The 21,246-nt window shown below is 43.0% G+C and overlaps 1 protein-coding gene across 2 annotated transcripts in view; it reads left to right on the forward strand.

The window, feature by feature from the left end:
- The window catches only part of ELMO1 (engulfment and cell motility 1), a 568,923-nt gene that overhangs the window by 533,392 nt on the left and 14,285 nt on the right, over positions 1–21,246 (forward strand). For both annotated transcript variants that reach the window (XM_068972512.1, XM_068972513.1), the window contains 3 exons: positions 2,660–2,772; positions 12,566–12,673; positions 19,822–19,904. In XM_068972512.1, coding sequence (XP_068828613.1) covers positions 2,660–2,772; positions 12,566–12,673; positions 19,822–19,904 — 304 coding nt within the window. The remainder of the gene's footprint in view (positions 1–2,659; positions 2,773–12,565; positions 12,674–19,821; positions 19,905–21,246) is intronic.

The raw sequence follows: 21,246 nt of genomic DNA on the forward strand, positions 1-21,246 counted from the left end.
AAGCTTTTAGCTAGAAATAGAGGAATATTTATCAAAGCAGAGCTAGTGAACCCATGACCTTGACCTCACTGACCCCAAGCTGACAATGTCAAAGCCCAATTTCAGCCCATGGTTATTACCAGGATTCCCCCAGAGGTCATATCTCATTCACAGAAACACCATGTAGGGATTACATATGTTTTCCTAATATGAATGAAGTCTGCAGCTACTGAGCCCATTTGCGGGAAGGAAGAGGACATCACTTACAAAAAAGAAAAAAGCTATTCCATTTCCCTCATTGCTTAAACATGTTTCGGAGTCCTTGGGGTTCATAACAAGAAAAGGTAACCTTTGTAGCAGCAGATCCACTTATTCTGACCGTCCATCCCCAGAGATGGTTCATAACGGAAGGTACTATGATGGCAACATCTGGCTCTTACACTAAAAATCATAAATCATCGAGTTCTTTCAGTTATTCCTCCTTTTGGTCCTCATCTCTGCATCTTCATCTCCATTTTAATACGTAACTCTAGCCTAGGAAAACTATCCTTTAAAGATGCATCTCTAACCTAAGAATTGATGAAATTCCCAGTTTCTCTCTCCCATGATTTCTCCACCTCATTACCCCAACTTGAAGCCAGGAGCAGTGATTTATTGTCATGTGTGACTACCTTGGCTATCTCCCACCTTCTTGTCCGTTCAGAGCAGGGTTCATCAAAGCTACAATTCTGAGTCCATTCTACAGAAACTGAACGCTGATAACAGGTAATGTTAGTAATCTGAATGCCTGAGATGAGACCCTGTGAGACCCACATCAGAAAAGCAAATGCGCATAGAGCAGATGCACCAAGCTGTACCATTGGGGTGGATATCCACACTCAGCTTTCAAACTGGTCAGATGGAACAGGATCAAGTGTCCTGGTATTTGAGGCCATTTAAGTCCAAATACGGAGAAGGCAATGGCACCGCACTCCAGTACTCTTGCCTGGAAAATCCCATGGACAGAAGAGCCTGGTGGGCTGTAATCCATGGGGTCACTATAGTTGGACACGACTGAGCGACTTCACTTTCACTTTTCCCTTTCATGCATTGGAGAAGGCAATGGCAACCCACTCCAGTGTTCTTGCCTGGAGAATCCCAGGGACGGGGGAGCCTGGTGGGCTGCCGTCTGTGGGGTCGCACAAGTCAGACACGACTGAAGCGACTTAGCAGCAAGTCCAAATATGTATCAACAGCTTACTAGCATACCTGGTCAGATGGCCAGACCCTTTCATATCACTTTCTATTCTCTATTTTTTTCTCAGGAGTGAATAGAAGCAGTTTGCACAAGAAACACTTGATTGTGTACTCCTATTCAGGGCTTCACTTCTGTAAGCTGTTTCTCCATCTGTGAGATGGGCCTGATGAAATTAATACCTGTTCCCAAAAGTCAGGGGTTCTTTGGTGGGGAGGAGAGAAGGGTGTTAAATGAGCTACATTTGCCTAGTACACTACCTAGCTCATAGCACACACTGACTGAATGTGTAGGGCCTTTCATACCTGGGAACAGAATACCACGTGAGGATAGATTGCCTACGATCCAGAGGGAGCCCAGAGTTAAGGCTGAAGCTTACGAAAAATGTGAGCCTTGACTACAGTGTGTTACGGGCACAAGAAATGTTTGTCCTGAGGAAAGGTGAGAATATTATCTAAGCAAATCCAGAAACGCTCGGCATTCCTGCCCAGCGCTTACAGCTCGCTTATACTCACACTGTCCCCTTTGGAAGGAAACATTCTTGTTCCCATTTCATGGATGAGGAGAGACTTAGAGGAGCTACATGAAATGCCAGTCATGAGCAGAGCCTAGATGGAAATCCTGGTCTTTTGAGTTTGGGTCAGTGCTTTTAACACTGCTCTGAGGGCTAGACTGTAGGTCTCTCTATACATCCTCAACTAGAAAAACTCTAGCTTTAATATACTCAAATATGAGGGTGCTACCTAAAATTTCACAAGATAAAAAAATCTCTGCTCTTGGAAAAAAAAAAAGGGTTTACAACCCACTGTACTCATTATTATATCTTTACAGTGTAGTACATCTAAACCTGAATTACATTGTATTAGCCTGAGACAAGATGCAAATAATCCTTAATTTATGCCCTCATTATCCCAATCTCTATGGGCTAAAATCTCAGATGATATGTTATTCCCCTTTGTAAGTGGTCCTTTGCTTCACCCGACACTGTTTGCTGTACAATAGTCACCGCGTGGTTGTCCAACACTCCTGTTTGGTCAGACCACACATGTAGTCTAGGAGTTTATCTATCTGCTGTAAGGAGTAGAATATGACCAGAGATTCATTGTCTCAGAAGAACTAAGTGAATTTTTGCATAAATTTGTATCTGTGACTTTATAAAACAAGAGACAAATGTCTCTGGAGACATCGGTCCAGAAAAACGTCACTGAAGTGATTGGGGCTCTTGTGGATATTCTGTAAATGTCAGAGAATTTATACAGTTACCACAACAGATAACCCTGTTTACTGATGCTTGATAAATGATTCTCTAAAGCACCAACCTAGGATGTCTGGGGATGTTCAGGAAAAGATGGAGCTTTTATGCACCTGCCCTCTCTGCGATGGTGCCCTTTCAGCCAAGTGCTATTCTCAAGGTGCTTTGTGGAATATGTGTTTATCCTTTCACAGGGAACTAAAGGAGAAGATTCAGCCAGAAATCTTGGAGCTGATCAAACAACAACGCCTGAACCGCCTCGTAGAAGGGACCTGCTTTAGGAAACTCAACTGCCGGCGGAGGCAAGGTATTGTTTCCAGACCTAGCAAGGAAGAACAGTGGCCTGCTCCCTAAGGAATCACATGGGTAAGGGTGTTGGTTTAAAGGTTGGCTAAGCAGCATTGTACTCAGAACAAGAATAGCTGTAACTTATTCCAGGTAAGTTTTAATTTCCCATGTAGACTCAGGAAGAATCAAAATCTAAAATCAGCAGAAGACCCATGGAACTGAAGAGTCACCTGAACCATTTCATGCCTCATGTCTGCCAGTAGTGGTCCCACAACAGCCATCATTACCGAGTGTTTACCATGTGCCAGGCTCTCACTTGACCCATGTTAATGCATGTCATCTTCCCAGTAACCTTATGAAGTAGCTACTGTGATTACACCCAGTTTACAGATAGGTAAACTAAGGCACTGAGGGAAACTAAAGCAGTGGGGTACAAAGTAACTTGCCCAGTCACAGAAGAGTAGGGATTTAAACCCCAGCATCTCTATGGCCCTAACTTTTAATGATTCACTATGCTGTCAGGAGTGCTAGCATCCACTGTTGGATTTGATCTTGGAATTTTCAGCATGGATGGCCCTTGTTTTCAAATCCTCATACTGATTCTCTTCCAGGTCAGGATATTTTATTCATAGTATAACAGTGAACCAAGTTAGGATAGAATCAGTTCTCATAATCTTGCAAGAGAAATTTCTGAATTGTCTCTATAAATTTTAAGCCCAAAATATTGAGTCAAAATGGGTGCCATTAAACTAGTTCCAGTAGATGGGAAGCATGTCCAGCTGTTTCTTAGCCAGGAAGATAAACTCCTTTGATTGCTTTCTTGACATATGGCTCATTGCAAAGTCAAAGTATTTGTATCATACTGTCCTAGAAACAAATAGAAAATAAAATTGAAATATAAAATTCAGGGAGAGGTGAAGAGACTGGGGAACAGTCAGGAAAAAGAATAAGCATTAGTAACAAGAACAAACATCAGTTATGGCCCTGGAGAAACCCTGGCAGATGTTTTTGAAACCTGATGGATGCCCTGCTTAGACACAGTGCCCGTCCACTAATGACATACATCACTTCATGTTTATACTGAGCCCATCCTCCCAGCCATTTACTTTTAATGGCTTTGTGCTGAATATAGAGTAAATTCAAAGTATTTCAAATGCAACCATTAAAAATCATATTAAGAAATGTCCAAAGGCAGAACTTCCGTGACAAATGACAATGCAGATCATTCCCAGGGGATAAGAAACCCTCACTGATGACAGTGAGCTTCAGGCTGGGCCTCAGGAGAGGACAATGGGCAGAATAAGAAAGAACTGAGTTACAGCTGGGACTGAGAAAGGCTCACAGTGGGAGGAAAGCACTTATCTCTTCCATTCAGCCATGGAAGGACTGGCTCACTGCTCCTTCTTCGCTGCATCCCCTGCATTTGGGCACCTTCATCAGAGTGGATGCTCCTCCAGGAAAGAGTGTGGTACAGTGAGGAGAACAGGAGCCCTGGAGCCAGATGAAGTGAGCGCCGTCCGGCCTCTTCCTCTGTCCATCTCCATGACCTTGGGCAGCTCCCCCGTGAAATGGGGATGACAGTGCTTGTCTCCTGAATTTACTGTGAGGAAGAAAATTGGTCGTGAATGCATCTCTTAGAAAGCAGCTAAAAAAGAAGGGGGCGGGGCGAGGGGGGTAGAAGGTAGCTGCTCTTTTATTCTGGAAGACCCTGTAGGAAAGAACAAGGAGCTAGCTGGGGGTGAGTAGGCTTGGTTCTAGGCTTCTCAACTCTGCGAGGAACCACTTGAGTGTCTTTTGGCAGGACACAGGACCTCTCAGGTCCACAGTTTCTCATCCCTCAAGTGGGAGTACAAGATCAGATGATCTGCTATTTCATTAGCTGGGTTGTCTATTGTATACCCAGATCGCCTCTTTGCCTTTGGCAAAATCAGTAGTCAGGGTGTATTGCCCACGTTAGGTAATTTATAAAGTTTTTGTTTACTTGACACTGGGGAGAGAGCACAGAAGTGGGGGAGGGGAAAGGTAGCAAATAGACCCATGCCACCAAATGCCCCCATTCATAGCCAGCTATTGATACAAGTCTTCTGAATATAATGATAATTCAAAGAAGCCAATTTAGCCTGCCAGTCTACTCCAACACAAGACTTCCTTTTCTAGGCTGAAATGAGTAGATTCTATTAGAATAGTTCTGTTTCTAGATGTCATAAATACAGTTTTTTTGGCTAGAAAAGTGTTATTTCCAAATGTTCAACTTTTTCAGTTTTCTAAAAATGAATTACCTAATGAACAAAAAATGATTAGCATCTAGACTATAAATTTATTAGTTAAACTCCCTAGGGAGCATGACCATCTGTGTTTAGTATAAAATCATCCTTCCAAGTGCAGAAAGGAAGGCTTTTTAGGGTTTGGTAAATTGATTTAAAATCTGGTGACTAGCTTTGTGTGCTTAAAAATAGAGATTCAAAGCAGACTGTGCTGAAATTGGTTTCCTATCACCCCATCCAAACATTCCATTCAGATTTACACACATTAATGAGGACATGGAGAAGACAATGGCACCCCATTCCAGTGCTCTTGCCTGGAGAATCCCATGGATGGAGGAGACTGGTAGGCTGCAGTCCATGGGGTCGCTAAGAGTCAGACACGACTGAGAGACTTCATTTTCACTTTTCACTTTCCTGCATTGGAGAAAGAAATGGCAACCCACTCCAGTGTTCTTGCCTGGAGAATCCGAGGGACAGGGGAGCCTGGTAGGCTGCTGTCTGTGGGGTCGCACAGAGTCAGACACGACTGAAGTGACGCAGCAGCAGCAGCAGGTGTAAAATTATTTGAGAAGTAAAATTATTTCTCAAAGTCCCTTTGAGAAAGGTAAGATATGAGACAGGGACACCCATGAAATATATCTCTGGTTAAAGAGCAAGTACAAAGGGCCCGTGCATGACCACACTCCCTCTAAACTTGTCTGACAGGGAGTTAGACACAGATGAGTGGATTTACATATTAACTTTCTAGGGGAAAGTAGGAAAGAGCCTCCTGTCCCACACAACTGGAAAGGGGAGGCGCAGATGTAGAGCCCTTTATCATGCCATGTTTGGCTAGAAGGTCCCTGAGTTTCTACTTGCCCATCATTCTGTCTGCCTCATGTGCAACTCTGCTGCTTGGTTAGTCCAATAGAGATGTATACAAATGTGGATTTCTGGGGATTTTGACCACAGAAGAACTGAGAAGCGGTAAATCATGGGAGATGCTCCATGCTGCGTTCATGTCCTGCCTCCCTGCCTGCTAGCTGATTAGCCCTGGGCAACCTAATAAATCTCTCTGTGCTTCTCTTTCCCATCTGTCAAGTGAGGATGTCAGTTTCTACATCAAATTGTTTCGAGAGTTAAATAAAATCATGCATGCATAGCACTTAGTCCAGTGCTCAGCACATTGTCAAACATTCATTAACGGTATTTAGTATTTTAATTTATAGTTACTCAGAATATACATTCTTATTTCTCGATTTTTAGATTTTTTTTGGATGTGGACTATTTTTAAAGTCTTTATTGAATTTGTTACAATATTGTTTCTGTTTTATGTTTTGGTTTTTTGGCCACGAGGCATGTGGGATCTTAGCTCCTCGACCAGGGATTGAACCTGCAGTGGAAAGCAAAGTGTTAATCACTGGACCACCAGGGAAGTCCCTAGAATATAGGTTTTTAAACATAGGCCATGGACTGGCAGTGACTGTCACGTATCTGCTTCACTCTGTCCCGCACTCACCGTGGAGTGTGAAAGCCTCTTGTCCACAGTCCTTTAAGATGTATTTGCCTTGCGTCTGTGTTCCCTGGGCTTCTCAAGAGAGTTGAGATGAAATCTCAGAAGCTGCCAACATTCGAGCCATTATTTCCTTCTTGAGACTCTACAGGCTCGGAACTGCCTCCTATTTTCTTTCCTTTTCAGAGATTAGGGTCTTTCAGAATCACTTGCATTGAATAGTCTTGATTAGAGCCCAGGGCTACACATTGGAGTGTCATTTTCAACAAATCATAGTATGAAATTTCTACTTCTCTTTGAAGACAGTGCCCATTTTGTTGACCAGCATCCCTTCTCTAAGCATTAACTTGACAAATCTAATTTGAAACCCAGGGATGAACAAAACGAGCACCCAGAGGAGTTGGCATGCTCCTGCGCTTCAGCCACAGTTGCTGTACCTGCTTGCCCTTTCATTTCACTCCAAAGACCTACAGTCAAGCGGTACATTCGGCCCATTTGGGGGCACCGGTTGTTTCTTCCTCTTGGACTTAAGTTTTCTTTTAATATTTCATTAAACCTTATCATAACACATTTTTACAAAAAAAGGCAAATATATATAAAATGTACGTTGTCAAAAGAATAAAAGCCAGATTATTTTCAGGAAAAAAGGCACTTTCCAATAGATCAGAATAACAGATAATCACCCAGTAGTGTGGATGAGAGGGGTTACTGTTAACTGAAAGATACCAAGGTACTGATATTTGAGAGCTGGCTCTGTGAAAGATGAATGACAGGTACTCTCTATATGTTTTACTCATATAATTTTTAGTGTTATCTAACAAAGGAACCATAGGAGTCCATAACAATTTTTATAATTTGGCCAAGATTCCATAGCTGATGTGTCAAGGCCAGGTGTGTAACTAAGGTCTGTGGACTCCAAAGCATCAGTTAAGCTAAACCATCTTGAAGATGTCTTCAGGGCTCTGGAGTTATCTTTTGCTGTGAAACGAGAGTCTCCGGGGAGGCAGAATTCTGAATCAAAACAGGAGTCTCTATTCTGAAAAATGTTCAGTGTAGTGAGGAAGATTTGAAAGGCAGAATGACCTTCGTTCTGGATCTGTGGTTGTTGTCTTCCTTCACTGAACTCGAGAATATTTCCCTTTAAAAACATCGCTAGGATCGCTTTTGTTTTTGTAACGTGGGAAGGTTTGAAGCGGACCTTCCCCTGAGCACACTGAAGACATTGCACATTGTAGGTTAACCTAGGAAAGACTCAAAATCTTAGTGGAAGTGCCATAAGAATTCGCTTTAGTAAAGGTCACTTGTCTCCCAAACACAGGATTCCTAGGGCCCCCTGGGCCAGCAGCCAGCTGCCAGCTGTATGCTTTGCACACAAAGCAAGGATGTCCCTGAGTCCATGATGTAGGCAATCAGGACTCAGTTCCTGCTGTGGCCTGTGCCTCACTTTACAAACCACATTTCCTGCTCAACAATGGTAGGTATTATTCAGCTTGCCCATCTGCCCTACAGACCTGCTGGCCAACTCTACATTTGTCTGCAGTTTAGATACGAAGACAGGCAGTGAACTGTACTGTTCCGTATGGCTACCTATGGCTATTTGAGTTAATTAAAATTAAATAAAACTCAAAATTTCTTTTCTTACTATTAAATAAAGCAGGTGCAGAGTATTTGCAGTGGTGCAGAAACTTCTATCAAATATTACTGCAAGAATTACAGTTGTCAGGGGTGATTAGCTCCATAATGATCTATGTGACATTGGGAATAACTTTAATCAGCCCTGGAGACCTTCTTATCAGGCTGTGAGCTTTGAAACCAGCCTTTCTCTCTGATCCTTCAAATACACACACATGTGCATGCACACACACATACACACATACATACACACAGGGAAAAAAGTGAAGCACAAAATTATCTCCATATTTTCAGTTTTTTAGTTTGGGGAATTAAAAATGGCTATTAATGTAGTAACATTTGTAATTGACTGAAAGACCTCCATATTAACTCCTACTTTCTCTTTAAAGGCTAGTAAACAATCTTTGCTAATGTTCTCACTGCTTCTTGCTAATGGCTTTTAGTGACACAATCCACTCATTCATTGCCCAAAGGGATTGGGGAACTAGTAACATCATGCTGGGTTTTGAAAAGAAAATACATGTTTTGCTTACCATAAAAGAAACTACAAATCAAGCTGCCACCAGTGGCTAACGCTGAAACTGTCTCACCCAACAAGTCAGTGTGCTATGCTGGCTGGAGCCGGCTTCTCTGCTTCGTTTATAGCTGCTCTGCCTTCAAGACGGACACCCAAGTTATGATGCCTCTAAACCTTCCCAGAGCTAATGACTCCAGCCTTTATCCCGCGGGAGAGACTGGCTCAGCATCCACCCATTTGTCTATGAATCAAAACAACCTTCCCAAGCCCTTCAGCCCTTTTTCCAATATTCTGTCATCCATCCAAGACTTCTTATTTGATGGGAGGAGCAGAACATCACTCACATTGATGATGCACAGATCTTTTGCTCTCTACCATTTCAGTGGTAGAGAGAGAAAGAGGAACTTCTATGGGATAAGAGAAGAGGTAGTCAGAGGTATAAGGAAAACCAAAAGATAGTGGTGTCTTAAAAGTCCAGAGATTCCAGGGCAGAAGAAGAGGGTGGGACAAATTGGGAAAATTTTTTGACATATACGCACTACCATGTGGAATACAGATAGCTAAAGGGAACTGCTGTATAACACAGGAAACTCAGCTCAGTTGTCCATGATAACCTAGAGGGGTGGGATGGAGCGGGGCGGCAGGGAGGTGTGGGGGTGGGAGGGAGATTCAAGAGGGAAGGGATGTATATATATGTATAGTTGATTCACTTGATTGTACAGCAAAGACTAAAGCAACATTGTAAAGAAATTATACTCCAATAATAATAAATAAATATATAAATAAATACATACACACCAGGGATTTCCGGTGCCCATGTATGCTCAGTTAAGTCCAACTTTTTTGCAACCGCATGGGCTGTAGCCTGCCAGGATCCTCTGTCCATGGAATTTTCCAGGCAAGAATACTGGAGTGGATTGCCATTTTCTTCTCCAGGAATCTTCACAACCCTGGATCAAACCCACGTCTCCTATGTTGGCAGGCAGATTCTTTACCACTGAGCTACCTGGGAAGCCCAGGGATTTCAGATCTGAAAACAAAGAAAAAAAAGAAGTCAAGAGAATTTAGTCCTCTGGAAGGAGGAAAATCTGTCAGCTCTACACTGTAGTGTTATGGTAGATTTCCAGGTTTCCAGGTAGCCTTTTGTGTTTCTTTAAACAAATAGCAACTACAACATTGCAAAGAAGATGATTATCTTCAACCATCATGATAAGTAGCCACTGATTCCAGTAGTCTCTGAATGTAGAAGTATGCTGCACCAGAGATCTTTCCTTTTTCTGTTTTTTCCTGTAGTACAGGCAGAGTTGCTGAGTCACTGTCCATATTTCCCAGACCTGAGACAAAGTGTTTCCACTGTCTTTCTTTAAGTTGCCACTAAGAACTGAGGGAGCTCCTTCTCCTTGAGCTTTTTGGCTTTGTCCCTCATGTTTGCCTTTCATCCTGATGACTTTTGCTATATCCAGTAGAGTCCTGTGAGCACTGTAGGCACTCTGCAAATAGTCACTGAAGAAACAGACTTAACCTATTAAATAGACAAGCCATGAAAGTATATGCAGCAATTTTTTTGAAGTGTTGCAGCATTTAGCTCCACAATATATGTTTGTACCACTTAACTTTCTTAACACTCCCCCAAATATGTTGAGGATGACAGTCTTCTTTGATTATGTCATGTTGACTTCTGGGCTTCATGTTAGCACTGCTAGTCTCTTGAGTTTACCTCAGCTTGAGAAGTGAAGGATTTCTAGAAAGAACAGGCTAAGACCTTACTCAAAATAAGACCAGCATGTCCAAGTGCTACTGCTCACCAACTTCCCTCCCAGCTTTCTGTTACCCTGTCACAGTTGCTCACTTAGCCAAAGTCCCACCTCAGAGGTAGCAGGGGAAGGAAAGCGCTATAGCAAGTTTTTCCAGGAAGTTTTTCCAGCTGTGGTCATCACAGTTTATTTAGACAAGGTGGAAAGTCCTTTGGGTTGAAGAGATCCATCTTCATGGATCCATCATGCCAGGCCCCCAAGAACACTGTTGGGGCTCATGGCTGAAGCTTAGACCACGTCTATCAAATTGCAGTTTTCCGATTGTGAATTACAAGTCAAACTCTCAAATATGTTCTCCTCATGGAAAGCTGCCTAATTGAAGTGGTTATGAATTATTCAGGGAATGATTTTATTTTCTCCCTTTGAAATGCCCTCCCTGTGTTGAGCGTATATATATAACAGAATTTTGAAAATTTAGCAATTCCAGATGTTTTCCTAGCCTTCAAATAACATTTTCTTTCCTCTCAAATTTTTCCACTGGAGTTTAGATTTTTTTTAAATATATGGATTGCTGTATACAGCCTACATTCAGGAATTCTCAAACCCTATTTCTACTTGAGAAAGGAATCACAGAGGCATTTTGCTTTTGTGGATCAAGTTGGGCGTTTCCTTTGTTCACTGTGTGACTTTTGTCTCCATTTTTAAAACTTGGTTTTCTACTAAAAGAACTGTAGTTGAGACATAATTTTTTGGTGAAAGCAATTTTAGGTAAAAGAACAGTTTTGTTAAATGGTATAGAGCGCTTTCTGGTCAGATTGGCTTCAGAACAATTTGTATTGGTAGACACAGTAATGGGGTGATTTGACGCAGGCCACCATGTTTGCCAACTATGTAATTGCACAAAGGGTTTACAGGTCATGGATGCTTTGTGACTTACACGTCTTGACTGAGCCCTTTTGGGTCTTCATTTATCAATTTAGCCATAGCAACTGTGCAGCTTCTCCATGGCAGGCGTTGTGCCAAGGGATCGGTGCAGTGCAGCTGTGAAGGCCGTGGCTGTTGTCAGAGCGCCCTGGCCATCCACACTGTCGGGACTGTTACGTGTCCTGGAGTCTTCTTCTTTGGTTAATAACTGTTTCTCATGTCCCCACTAGGCAAGTTGCTTGCCTAAGCTCTGTGGCAGATAACGGGAATACTAAGGGATTTATGAGGGCACCAATCATCAAAGGAGACACGGGAGCAGCTAAGAGGGTGGGGAGAGTCCCCTTGGCTGCAGTAATCACAGAGGGCTTCCCAGAGAAGGCAGCATCTCCCCCCACCCCGAGAGCTACACAAAGATCACTATCACAATTTAAGTTTCTTATCTAGCAAAAGCACTCTTTACCTCCTTCTCACTACGTCACAAGCTCATTCAAAACTTGTTATTACATTTTGGGGAAGCAGATGAAGTTAAGCTGAGGGAGTTATTTATAAGGATGACCCTAAGGTACTCATCAAGCCTATTCAAGAGAGCTAAACTCTACAGATTAGAGAGGAGATGAATGTGACATCCTCATTCTTGGATACATTTCTGACTTGGGGTGGTTCCTCATGAATCCCACCTCTTGTGTATGGATTACTAGCATCCAAATAATATATTCATGATTAGTTTGTGTGTATAGGCCTCAGGGGTGAAGGCTTTACTATGCCAGCTGAGATATGGCACAAACATCTCAATAGTCTTAGACTCTCACAGAGGGAAGTAGAAGCAAAAAAATTCTGAGAAAGCTCTTTTTTCTTCATCTCTCTCCCTACTTTGTCAGGCCTAACTGAATAATTAATCATGCCCTCCTCATTATAGATATTGATGAAATACTCCTCTGGAAGTCACCACCTCAGACTCGTTGCCATTGTCCTCAAAGGATCTGGTAACTTTCCCAGTGGCACCAAATGTCTACCTGGAAGGACAGGAGCTAACTGCATACCAAAATTGAGAAGGGACCGACTGCCAGGGCTCTTAGAATTCATCCTTTTCTGAAGATTTAAAATCAAAGAAACTGCCTATTCTGTCAGGAAAGGCTCTGAGGAAATAAGGATGTCAATATTTTTTGAAAATCAGAATCACTTACCTGGTAAATCTGTGTTTTCTCTTTTTCTTTTTGTCCTTCCCTCAGACAAGTTTTGGTATTGTCGGCTTTCACCAAACCACAAGGTCCTGCACTATGGAGATCTGGAAGAAAGTCCCCAGGGAGAAGTGCCCCATGATTCCTTGCAGGACAAATGTAAGTGTCTCTTCTGTGTAGGAGGCCTGAGTTTTGGTTGGTTGGTTGTTTCCTGGTCACAGGATATCATACAGAAAGACTATTAACCTAAGTGAACCCACTGGGCGTGGCCCACCTTGCTGTGAGTCCTGGCCTGAGCCATCTCATCAAGCACAAGACCTTGGTGGATTTGTGGTTTGGGAAAGGAATACTCACCCATCTGTCCTGAAAGATACAAATCTGGAGTTCCAACATCCACTTTTATATTTCTTGTCCACGTGCTGTTCTAAGGAACAAAACCAGCATAAACCTGATTGTCAGCTGTCTTTTTCTGATGATCCAAAATAATCTCACCTAATTGTGTGTTTGATACCCTACCACTTTTATTCATTATAGTTGACTGAATGGTGGCTCAGTGGTAAAGAACTCGCCTGCCAATGCAGGAGACAAGGGTTCGATCCCTTGGTCAGGAAGATCCCCTGGAGAAGGGAATGGCTACCCACTCCAGTATTCTTGCCGGGGAAATGCCATGGACAGAGGAGCCTGGCGGGCTACAGTCCATGGGGTCACAAAAGAGTCAGACATGACTTAACAACTAAACAACCACAAGGTATATAAATTAAACAAAGTATTATGGAAACATTAAAATACATAAAGGTAGGGACTTCCCTGGCAGCCCAGTGGCTAACACTCCATGCTTCCAATGCAGGGGGTGTATATTTGATCCCTGGATTGGGAACTAAGATCCCATGTACCGCATGGCCCCCAAAAAATTTTTTTAATACACAAAGGTAATGAATTAATTTGGAAGAGAAATGAGATGAAGTTAAACATAGCGTCAGAGGATATCTCAGGTAGAGAAATCAAACAGTGAGGAAAAAGTAAAGACATTTTAAAATAACTCTTTAAAGTCACCTTGACCCTGCCGTGAATCATAATTCACAGATAAAATCCTTACCCCTAGATCCTGGCACCTCCCCCAGATCGCCCCAGGGCCCATGGAAGTCCAAGCTGTACTGTCTTCCTTGCAGCTCTTAGCCATCACAGGGGAAAATAAACCATGAGTAGCAAATTTCTGACACACTCAGGCTCTAGGCTGACATATCAGACAGACAACCTGGAATATTCTCTCTTCCTCCAGCTTAAAAATGGGACAGTCTGGTCCTTGTAGTGTCATTTAGTTCAGAAAGCAATCTTATTTCATGGGAGCATTGCCTCCTCAGCCCATGTTATTACCATTGTTAATAGGAAAGGAAAGAAATCTGAAACCCAGTACTGCAGAGTCTGGGACAGTGTCTATACATACTTTCTTGTTGTGGGGTCATTCTAGGCCTCTGTTTTTGTGATAAGGACCCTCCTTTTAAGTCTCAGAAAACCTCCATCCCACCACGGACAAGCTAGAACAGTGGTTCTCAGACTGTGTTCCTTGGACCATCCACAGCAGCAGTATCACCTGGGAACTTACAGAAATGCAGATTCCAAGATCCTCCCTCCCAGACTTGATGAATCGGAAATTCTGGGAATGGAGCAGCAGTCTCTGGGTTCATGGGGCCTCCAGGTGATTCTCATGTGCATTTAAAGTGAGAACTGCAGGGCTAGATATTGTCTGATATGCTTCCCAGTGGGTCCCTAAATTTGGCTTTCACCAATACATAAAAATTTTAAAAGAATAAAAAACTGAGTGGATAGTGGGTTGCCAACTTCAGGTTTTGGCAGGGAAAAAAAGAAAAGCTATGAAAAAAGAAAATCCAACTAAAATTTAATATCACATTCCCTTCATTTTAAAAACTCGATCACAAAAAAAAGGGAAGACCAGAAAGGCCTAACCTTGGAATAAAGGACAGTCCCTTGCACTAAATTAGCTGTATGAAAATCTCATGGCATTTCTAAAAATGAGTGTCTTCATTTTCCTGTCTTTGCTATTAACTGGTGAAAAATTCACTGAGAATCCTCTCTCATGAGCTCAAAAGAACTGTGCAAAGGCCAGCCACTTGGAATCAGAGCTTTAAGGTGGTAAAACGAAGCGTTTGAGGTTACTGTTGGCCGTAGCAACCAGAAGCGCTCTACAGACTCTCCCACTGCCTCTCTTAACTTGGCCAGGAAACAGAGAAAGTGGTCTAGGCCGGAAAAAAGAAAGCACATCTGGGTTCATTCTTGACCCACATGGCCCAATGAGTCGGCTCTCCCACGCACTGATTGTATTCTTTATCCCCATATTTATAGGGATCTAATCCATTTCTCAACCCATAGATTGCAGTTTAAATGGAGCACTCTCATTCTAGCTGGCTCTGCTGCTTAGGAAGTCAGTAGCTCTCCCCCTAGAGAAGGTCAGGGCGTGGACAGCACCTAAGCCTTGTGTAGGGGCCGTCTCTAGACTGTCCACAAGCTGATGACCCCAAGCTCTACCAAGGCCTGCATCCCCAAGGACTGGAAACTGGAGTGCCGATGCCAGGGAGAGCCAGCTTGCCAGGGTGGTTGCAGAAGAGCCAGGACAGAGCTGCAGATCTCTGGAGAGCTTTTGGTCATGGCTGTGATGCTTGTTCAGAGAAAGCACTGCAGCAGGCCCTTCCGACTGTGGCTCTGAATCTCCTGTCCGCCCTTTCCCCTGTGGCCTTAGAAATCTAGGAATTCAGAGTTCCAGAAGAGGTGCTCTACAAACAGTTTACCCACTGTAAGATAAACCAAGAATGCATACCTGTGCAGGTGTTCATGTGTAGATGTGTGTGTATTAAAGAGATTATATCTGTGTGCCAGGTGGGCCAGGGAGGAGGAATATTGATGTAATGAAATCAGATGAAGCTGTTTTGTGCGGGAAATGAGAAGGCCCCAGCCTAGGAAACCAAAGTTTGCTGCTTCAGGCCTGCCACCTGGTTTGCATTTAATTCCAATTCTGCATTCTGCCTGGAGCAAAATAATCCATCCTCTTGGAGCCCTTCAAAGTCAAAAACCTCATTCCACTAGAAAAATGAGCTGTTCCTTTAATTAATTTCAAGTGCCATAGCTCTTGCCATGTACGATTGCCCTCTTTTGAGACCGACGGGAAAATTGTCTTCCACCCCTTAAGTTAACCAGCTGAATATTGAGATATTGATGAATCAAATAGTGTAATTGAACCCTCTTAATCCAGAGAGTGCAAGTGGAGATTGAGGGCTACTCAGCTGTCTTCGTGCCTAAAAGTTTAGCAAATCTCTTCTCTCGTATTCCTTTTGTTTGGCAGGAAACACGGCCCTTGAAAAGTCCACATCTCCTTACCTCCCTTCGCCCCACATTCCTCCCATCAGGCATGCAGACTCTCATCACCCCACTACAGCCAGACTGCACTGCTTTCCAGCAGCGCCCCCACCTCTCAGAACCGCCCTTGGAGAGAATCTAGGCCAGCGCTCTTCACTCCTGCATCAAAGGGGCCGGGAGGAGAGGGCTCAGTCCCTCACACAAGACCATTAAGCCTCTTACCACAGAGGAGAGGAGCGGCGGCCAGAGCAAAGCAGAGTGGGGCGATTTGGGTCATTGAAGCATGCTAAGTAATTCAGGGCCCTCAATCTACAAAGAGAATTAACTCTGATTATTGATAATAAGAATAATTGCAAATAATATATTTGGAGTGCTTACTCTATACCAGGCACTGTGCTAAGAGCTCTACATAATAACAAATTATCCTCCCCATGACTTGAAGCAATAGATACCATTGCCCTTCTTTTACAGATTAGGAAACAGAGGTACACAAAAATTAAGTAACCTGTTGAAGGCCACGTGTCTAGTAAATAACAGAGCAAAGACCTGAATGCAGCTATCCAACCCCTGGTCCAGATTTTTACCCACAAGGAAGCTTATGCTCCAAGAACTTAAGCCCAAAGTGGTATAGCCAGTAGGTGCATCTAGAATTCAAATCCAGGCTCTGTGATTCTTCCAGCCACTCCAGACTGCCCAGTTAGAGGCCAGATCCTCTACTGAACTGTCCTGGGATCAGCCTGCCCCTCCTCTGTATCTCTGCCACAGCGGAGCTATGTATACAGCAAGTGATCATGGCTTACTGGCTATTTCCTGGAGTGATTTCTGCCTCAATTTACTGGCTTCCTGAGGTGATTTCTGCCTCAACTTTTTCGTTCCCAAGGGTGAAAGCTAGAACAATTTTTATCATGATGGCCACATTTACTTTTTCAGTGGCATTTCTGTTATAAATCACAATTAAAATTTCTCCCACAGATATTAGCCATTAAAGAGCTTCCTGAACATATCTGAAGTGATAACCACTTCCAGGGCTGTGTCTGACATGTGTTTAGCATGATCTCAGGAGCTGACATCTTCCAAACATAGGAGAAAATCATGGCCTAGCAAGAGACCATGGAATAGAAGAAAAAGCAGCTGTCTCAGCTCTGTCCCTCACTAGCTGTGTGACATATTTCTTCTCTTTAGGCCTCAGTCCTCCCATCTATAAAATGGAAATGTTGGATTAGATTGTCTCAATCCAGCTCAAACTGAAAATGGCACTGAAAGATAGGAGGGCAGGCCCCAAGGAGTTAGAGTGGGGGCTAGGGAACCAATGGTGACCTTTGTGGTTCTCATATCTCTGAACCCCACTTTATTATGCTGCTCCCACATGAAAAAAAGACCTGATGGAAATGGTCCTATTTTGAAGTAATCAAGAGCCCTCTGTCACCTCCTAGAGTATAGATTCCAAATTTGTGAGTCCAGCTCTGCTGGTGGGTGACATTTTGGCCTTTCCAATGCCTAATTTTCCAGTGCATCCAACAACAAACTCTGCAAAGAACAATCTTTAGATTTTTAGAATTTTGTGTTTTCCTTCTAGCCACAATCCTGTGAGAAATACAGCAGCTTTTCTTCTTGCCAGGGGCGATGCATATGAAACATGAAATATGGACTGCCACCAGCGCGGTGGAAGCATGCCTTTTCTTCCCTGCTGCCTTCTTATTAGAATTCTGAAGACTGCTCCCACAACAGACCTTTGTGTTCCCCTTGTCCTGTTCCACGTGATGGGTTTTCAAAGCCAAGGGGTAACTTACTATTTACCGGTCATAGGCACGCTCTCTCAGTCACGGAGCACGTTACATATTTGAACAGCAGAAGACTTTCTAGGAGGTGCTTGCTACTCAAACTCCATCTAAAGCTTGAGAAGGGCTTTGGAGTTTGTACATTAATTATATCACAAATTCACTTTAGTGGTACATCTTCCACTGAAAAGTAAACACTTAAGTAAACCCAACTTCCCAAAGTGCCCAAGTATCTCCTCCCTGAGTAGCAAGTAGGTAGCCAGGTTGGCCACTGAGAACAGGGTTGATTGTTGGTTATGAAAATGGATTTTAGAAGAGCTGAAGTCAGTGGCTGTGATCAAAGGAAAGTTCAGGAATCACAGGGACTGTCTACAAGAAGATGCCGATCCCGAGCAGCCAGGTAGGGGAGGAAGGGGGTCCGAGGTCAAGGGTCAGGCCACTCAGAAGAGGCTGCATTGCCATGAAGCTTCAGGAATAAATAACCCCCCAGACCTCGCTGGCTCACAACAGGAGTTAATTTCTCGCTCCTCAGTTATATAACTGACATGTGCTTTCAAAGGACTGCTCTGCATGATCAGGGACACAGGCTGACGGCTGCTCTGACATCCCAGAGCTGCACCATCTGGAGGGACCACGTGGCCTGATCAGTCCCTGCGGCTGGGAAAGAGAGGCTGATGGACGTGGGCTTCTCACTGCCTCAGCCAGAAAAAGAGCCAGGCCATCTCCTCTCATGTTTCATTACCAGAGCTAATCATTATCCAGCCCCACCTAAATGCAAAAGTTGCTGAGAAGCATGGTCTTCCATGTGCCCAGAACCGTTATTAGTGAGAACAAATCCTATCTACCAAGGAATCTAGAACCAGGAGTCCAAGCTAGAGGAGCCCATGTGGTGGGACCGAGAGCAGGGGATGCCGTCAGAGAATCCTAGAAGATTTCATCACAGCACCACTCTTCGCTAGGGTTTGAGAGAGCTCTGGAGGTATCACGGATTTGGACAGTTCTTAGCAACTTTAGGGTACCCGGAAAATGTTAGCTTTTAAAGAGCCTTCCTGTTATATCATTTTGATATTCTACAAATTTTATAATTTTATCTTCATCTAAATGTCACCCCCAGAACCCAATGCCCCAATAAAAGTAGGTGAACTTTAATTGTGAAATCTCTCATTATCTTCGTCATTGGAGGAGTCCAAGGAATTGATGAATCAAAGCTTCTGCACATCCTAACTGAGCCCCTAGAGTCCCTTGAGGGACTGAAAGATTAGGAGTTGGAAAGGGACAGATAACTCTGCAGTTTTTAAAATTAAGTTTCCAAACCATCCTGTAGCCTTCTCTCCATCAGATGATCTTAACAAAAGCATTAAGGGCAAAAGGCTTTCCATATCTTTTATCTTCCCACAAGTCCTGAATAAGACGATAGATAACATCATTTTATCTAACTGCATTATTCTCAGGATTTCCAAGATAAGTGCCAGCTACCATTTCCCTAACAGAAAGGAATGTTCCCTTTATTTAATTGAGTTTAGTTTTGTTGTCCATAAACTAGGAATAACAAAACCTGCCTCACAGAATGGTTGTGAGAATTAATGAGATGGCAAGAGGGAGAATTTGGAGAGTGAGAGTTCAGAATGGTTTATGTTCAGATAGATTTTTTTGTCATAGGGTTACCTCCCCTTATTATCCAAAACTCAGAAACTAAAGTGATGTCACTACTATAGTAAGAGATACCAGTCTATAGGAAGCACTTGGCGTTTGCTCCAGGCACGTAGATTTCATCCATAAAATCAGTATCAGTACCACTATTACTTATTATCATTATTGTTTCTTCTAATGCCATCACTTTTAACACAACTATGATGGGTTTTTTATTGTTGTGTGCAATCTTTTTTTTTTAGGTATTTCTTTTCTTGAAACAAATTCTACTTATGATCATAGATTTTTCTCCCCAGGAATGGTTTCTACCAGAATATTAAGAGTATATTTTAGTTCCTTGTCCTGGAGCCTGCCTGACTTCTCTCTCTTTTCATCTCTTTTCTCTTCCTGCTATAGTGTCTGGGAATGGTTGCTGTACCAACAGACTTGATGATGCTTAGTCTTGCTATTTCATGGATACTTACGCTGTCACATGATGTAGTTACTTTCATTTTCTCTTACGAATTTCAGTGCCGGTGGCAGATATCAAAGCTGTGGTGACAGGAAAGGACTGCCCTCATATGAAAGAGAAAGGTGCCCTTAAACAAAATAAGGTATGATTTCCAAATTATTCTAAGTAGTTCTGTCTGCACAATGCAGTTAGTGACTACAGTGGGCCCTTCTTTGGTAGCTATGCCTGTGTGGTTGGGGGGTGTGTGTGTGTGTGCACAGATGTGCCCCGCAGTTACACATCTCTTAAACTCAGTTCCTTTCCTTCCCTGATTCCTTTTACATCTCTCAATCTTATTCTTTCTCTCACTGATCACTTGCTGAATCCCTACCACGTCTTGTATTCTCCCACTTCCTGTCCATGTGCAGCCCTAGGAATTGCCCTCACTGATGTGACCAGTCTTCTCTCAAGTCTTTCCACTCGTCTCCATCCTCTGGGCCCCTCCTACCCTCGTATTTATGTTCATAGTCTCCCTTCTGCATTTCCTCCCCAATCTCTTCCATTTTCTTCTTCTTAGTTACCCCTGTGGGGTCTCAGAGAAGTCTGGGAAATGGAAGAGAGACCAGATGACTCCCAAAAATATGAGAAAAATTGTCAAGGCCTACTATTCTTCAACATCATGGGAAATATTGTGAAACAGTTCAGATTCAGCTTAAGGGAGAAAATGTTCCCAAAGGTGTATATTGCTTGAATACTCTTCACATTGCAATGTTTTTTCACCCTTCCCACCATGCTGTTCACCATGACAGCCTACATCCCGTAACAGAAGGTGTGGGGGGCAGCATTATCTGAAGAGGTAGAGGAATTTCCCTTGTCCCCAGTTTGGAGGCATTTGCCCCTGGAGGGGCCATCAGGGAGCAGTTTTTGTCACCTTTTGGCATTTTGTGATCCATAGTATCCACATATGAACAAGATTAATCAGATTGATCTGGGGGCTTCAGACACCTTGGTACCAAAAATTATCACATTGATCAGTAGGCTGCTTCTTTATTGTCCTGTGCCAGTATCTAAGAAGAGTATAAACATTATACATATCCTATTTATCAATCAGAGTTGACATGAATTATGCCTGCCCTGTAGTCTCAATCACTGTAAGATGAAGGTGAATCTATGTCTGCATAAGATCCATGGTTAAGGAAAATCAAAAGTACTACAAAAGTACTATTTAGGAAGAAAATAAAGGAGAGGATACAGCCAAAGAGACTGATAACAAGGGTTTTGCTTCTTAAGTTACATTAAATATAATTCACCTCTAGTCGATAAGAATTCCTTCCATGTCAAGCCTATCACAGTGCCATCATATAAAGCACTGGGCCACATAAGGGCATACCTTAGGGTCTGTAGGTTATTCGTTACACAGCGTTTATTTCTTCTCCACAACATGGGGAAACAAGGATCCAACAGCTCATCAGATTCCAGAAGAGCATCCTTAACCAAAGCAGCAA

The sequence above is a fragment of the Capricornis sumatraensis genome, chromosome 5, assembly GCF_032405125.1.
Source record: "Capricornis sumatraensis isolate serow.1 chromosome 5, serow.2, whole genome shotgun sequence".
NCBI lineage: Eukaryota > Metazoa > Chordata > Mammalia > Artiodactyla > Bovidae > Capricornis > Capricornis sumatraensis.